General features: G+C 55.6%; 1 protein-coding gene across 1 annotated transcript in view; it reads left to right on the top strand.

Moving 5' to 3' along the window:
* FOXK1 (forkhead box K1) overlaps nucleotides 1–3,606 on the top strand; it is a 20,611-nt gene that overhangs the window by 5,715 nt on the left and 11,290 nt on the right. Inside the window, exon 4 of the mRNA XM_010845803.1 lies at nucleotides 176–379. Within this exon, the coding sequence (XP_010844105.1) occupies nucleotides 176–379 (204 nt within the window). The remainder of the gene's footprint in view (nucleotides 1–175; nucleotides 380–3,606) is intronic.

Genomic DNA, 3,606 nt, shown 5'->3' with positions numbered 1-3,606 from the left:
GCGGGGACACGGGTAGGGTGGGGGCCGGGTGGGGGCGAGGGTCTGTGCCGTGCCCGGCCGGTCCTGTCCCGGGAGCCGAGGACGCGCATCGGGCGCGGTTTGGGCGGGTGGGCGCGCACGGCAAGGCCCATCGCCACGCACGGGGCGCACCCGCCGCCGCACCCCTCTAACGCCCGCTGCCCTTCCGTTGCAGGTGCACCTTGCGCTTCCCCAGCACGGCGATAAAGATCCAGTTCACGTCGCTGTACCACCAGGAGGAGGCCCCCGCGTCCCCGCTGCGGCCGCTCTACCCGCAGATCTCCCCGCTGAAGATCCACATCCCGGAGCCGGACCTCCGGAGCCTGGTCAGCCCCATCCCCTCCCCGACCGGCACCATCAGGTGAGCGGCCCGGCCGGCCCCGTGCCGCCGCTGCCCAGCGAACCCAGGGCGCTGGCCTCCAGAACGCGGCTGAGGAAGAGGAAAGTGATACAAAGAGGGTGTTCTGTGCTTGATACACTGTGGAGTCTGTTTCTGGAAAATGGGCCGTGGGCGGAAAATTTGAAACTATTTTAAGCGCATCAGGGGACCTGACAACTTGAACCGAGTCTCTGGAGAATGATCTTACAAAGTGAAGAATCACTACCTATTAGTCACTCTTCCAGTGTGAAATTCTGTGCATTAGGGCCTCTGAAAGCAGGCATAGGTACCATTTGTTTTACAGACAGTGAAACTATTTAAAAGGAGGGTTTGTATACCCGGACTTGGTGGAATTGGTTTTTCTAAACTTGTAGAACTCCTTTCCAAAGTTTTAGAAATTAATCTAGATGTCGAAGAAAGGCAGGTCCTCAAACGTTCTCATCCTTGGCGTGCTATACAAAGAGAACCCCTGTGGGGAGGCTTGAGGGTGACGCCCACAACCAGAGGCTGGGGAGGGGGAGAGGTGGGGCGAGCTGCCCCCAGGAACACAGCGGGTCCTGTGCCTTCTTCCCCTTTTGTTGTAAAAACACGTTGGAAGACATGGATTTGAGGATCGAGATTTAATAAACTTTAAAGCAGTTTACTGCTTCGTTGACATTTTAACACGAGATGGGCCCTGGAGATAGAGAGGCAGACCATGTCCCGGGGTCAACATGAAGCTAGTTTCGAGCTCATGTCCCCCCTGAAACGGTCTCAGGGTCCCTGGGGACCACACTCTGATTGCGCTGCCCCAGCAGAGCTGGCGCCCGGCACCCCGCAGGTGTCATCGGTGACAGTCACTCTCTGGCCAACCAGCCCGGGTGGGGGCCCTGGTTTTGCACCTTTAAAGGTTTACATTTAGGAGCTCAGGTTGGTTCATCTCGTCATGGTCGCTGGCCTCACGTGTGCCCCGTGTTCTCCAACCCCGTGTCTGTGACCAGGTGGGAGTCATTTGCATCCAGCTTTCGGGAGTCAGTTCCCTCCCAAGCCGGTGAGCAGGCGTGTTTCTCTTGCGGAAAGAGCTCAGGGATGCCTTTGAAATGTCACAGCCCAGAACTCAGGTCTGGGACCCCAGTTCTGGTTCTGGCCGCATCTCCAGTTGGTGGGAGACCCAGGAGCAGGTCTCTGCAGCCTCCTCGGACCTTGTCTTCTCTGGTGATGAAGCCCACGGTGGCCCGGGGTGACAGGGAGGAGCAGTGAGTGGCGAGACCTGCCGTGGGCCAGGCCTGCCGCTCAGCAGCTGTACCTACACTGTTCTATTTAGTCCTTAGGGATTTATGAGAGGGATTCCGTCCTAAGCTCTTTTCAGGTTTCCAGCAATAGCTGTGTTCTCCAACCTGAAATGTACACCACCTCCCTGCCCTTTCTGACATCTATCCTGATAACAGCCTAAAGCATGAGGGCTCCACTTGAGTTCACGATGAAGCTGTGCTATGAAAATGCTGTGGCACTCATACATCTATAATTTATGCACTGATAAAAAATTATGTCGTAAAACGAAGCAGCCTCTTTGGGAACCAGTCTTGCAGTTCTCCAAGACATTAAAAGTTTACCTTAACCGCCCAGCAACGCACTGGGTCGTGAGGTCTCCTTGGAAACCTCAGTGTTATTCATCAGATCAGATCAGATCAGTCGCTCAGTCGTGTCCGACTCTTCGCGACCCCATGAATCGCAGCACGCCAGGCCTCCCTGTCCATCACCAACTCCCGGAGTTCACTGAGACTCACATCCATCGAGTCAGTGATGCCATCCAGCCACCTCATCCTCTGTCGTCCCCTTCTCCTCTTGCCCCCAATCCCTCCCAGCATCAGAGTCTTTTCCAATGAGTCAACTCTTCGTATGAGGTGGCCAAAGTACTGGAGTTTCAGCTTTAGCATCATTCCTTCCAAAGAAATCCCAGGGCTGATCTCCTTCAGAATGGACTGTTGGATCTCCTTGCAGTCCAAGGGACTCTCAAGAGTCTTCTCCAACACCACAATTCAAAAGCATCAATTCTTCGGCGCTCAGCCTTCTTCACAGTCCAACTCTCACATCCATACATGACCACAGGAAAAACCATAGCCTTGACTAGACGGACCTTTGTTGGCAAAGTAATGTCTCTACTTTTCAATATGCTATCTAGGTTGGTCATAACTTTCCTTCCAAGGAGTAAGCGTCTTTTAATTTCATGGCTGCAGTCACCATCTGTAGTGATTTTGGAGCCCAGAAAAATAAAGTCTGACACTGTTTCCACTGTTTCCCCGTCTATTTCCCATGAAGTGATGGGACCGGATGCCATGATCTTCGTTTTCTGAATGTTGAGCTTTAAGTGTTATTCATAGCCGCCTCCAAAATGGAAACAACTCAGCTGTCCATCAGCCGCTGAGTGGAGGGAAACCGTGTTACAGCCACCGCGTGGAGAATAAAAGGGAGCAAAGTGCTGGTACCTGGTGACCCCTGAGAATGTGATGCAGAAGGAGAGGAACCAGTCCGCAGGCGCCCACAAGCCGTGTGCTTCCGTTGACAGGCAGTGTCCAGCGTAGGCACAGCCTTAGAGGAGGCAGGAGATAGCAGTGGCCAGGGACTCGCGAGGTTTAAGGGAGTGACGGCCCCTGTCCTGGATTTCTTCTTTCTGGGGTGATGACCATGTTGTGGGGCGAGGTGGTGTTCACACCACTCCGGACACTAAAAGCCCCCGAGTCGTGCGCTGGAAACGGGCGCACTGTGCGGCGTGCATAGCGCGGGGAGCTGGTACCGAAGCCCTGCTCTGACACCTTCACCCCGCAGCACCTCGGGGCAGGGGCGGGGACGCTGGCCAAGCACGTGCCCCACGCCACCGGGAGCCCAAGGGCCTGTCTCCGGCCGGGCGCGGCGGCCCTCCCAGGCCCTTGCACGTCCGCCGAAACCAGCTCAGACTGGCACGGGGCTGTGAACAATCAGCTTAGGATCCAGCCACATGGACGGCTTTTACGAGCAGAAAGTGTTTTGGTTTGTTCCTGGAGAGCTTCATAGAATAAATATAATTCCCAGTAACATTTTGAATAAAAGCGGTCAGCAGGTCGAGCTGGAGTAGTGAGCCCGCGAGTGTGGAGGCCTGTGTGCCTGGGGGAGGCGGCGGCGGCTCTTGAGTGGGCCAGGGTTAGGGTAGAAGGGGTTCCCTGAGCAGAACCGGGCCTAGCCTGGGGGTAGGG

This window comes from Bison bison, unplaced genomic scaffold, assembly GCF_000754665.1.
Source record: "Bison bison bison isolate TAMUID 2011002044 unplaced genomic scaffold, Bison_UMD1.0 scf7180017864223, whole genome shotgun sequence".
In the NCBI taxonomy this organism is placed as follows: Eukaryota; Metazoa; Chordata; class Mammalia; order Artiodactyla; family Bovidae; genus Bison; species Bison bison.
This window is presented reverse-complemented; position numbering and strand designations above follow the sequence as displayed.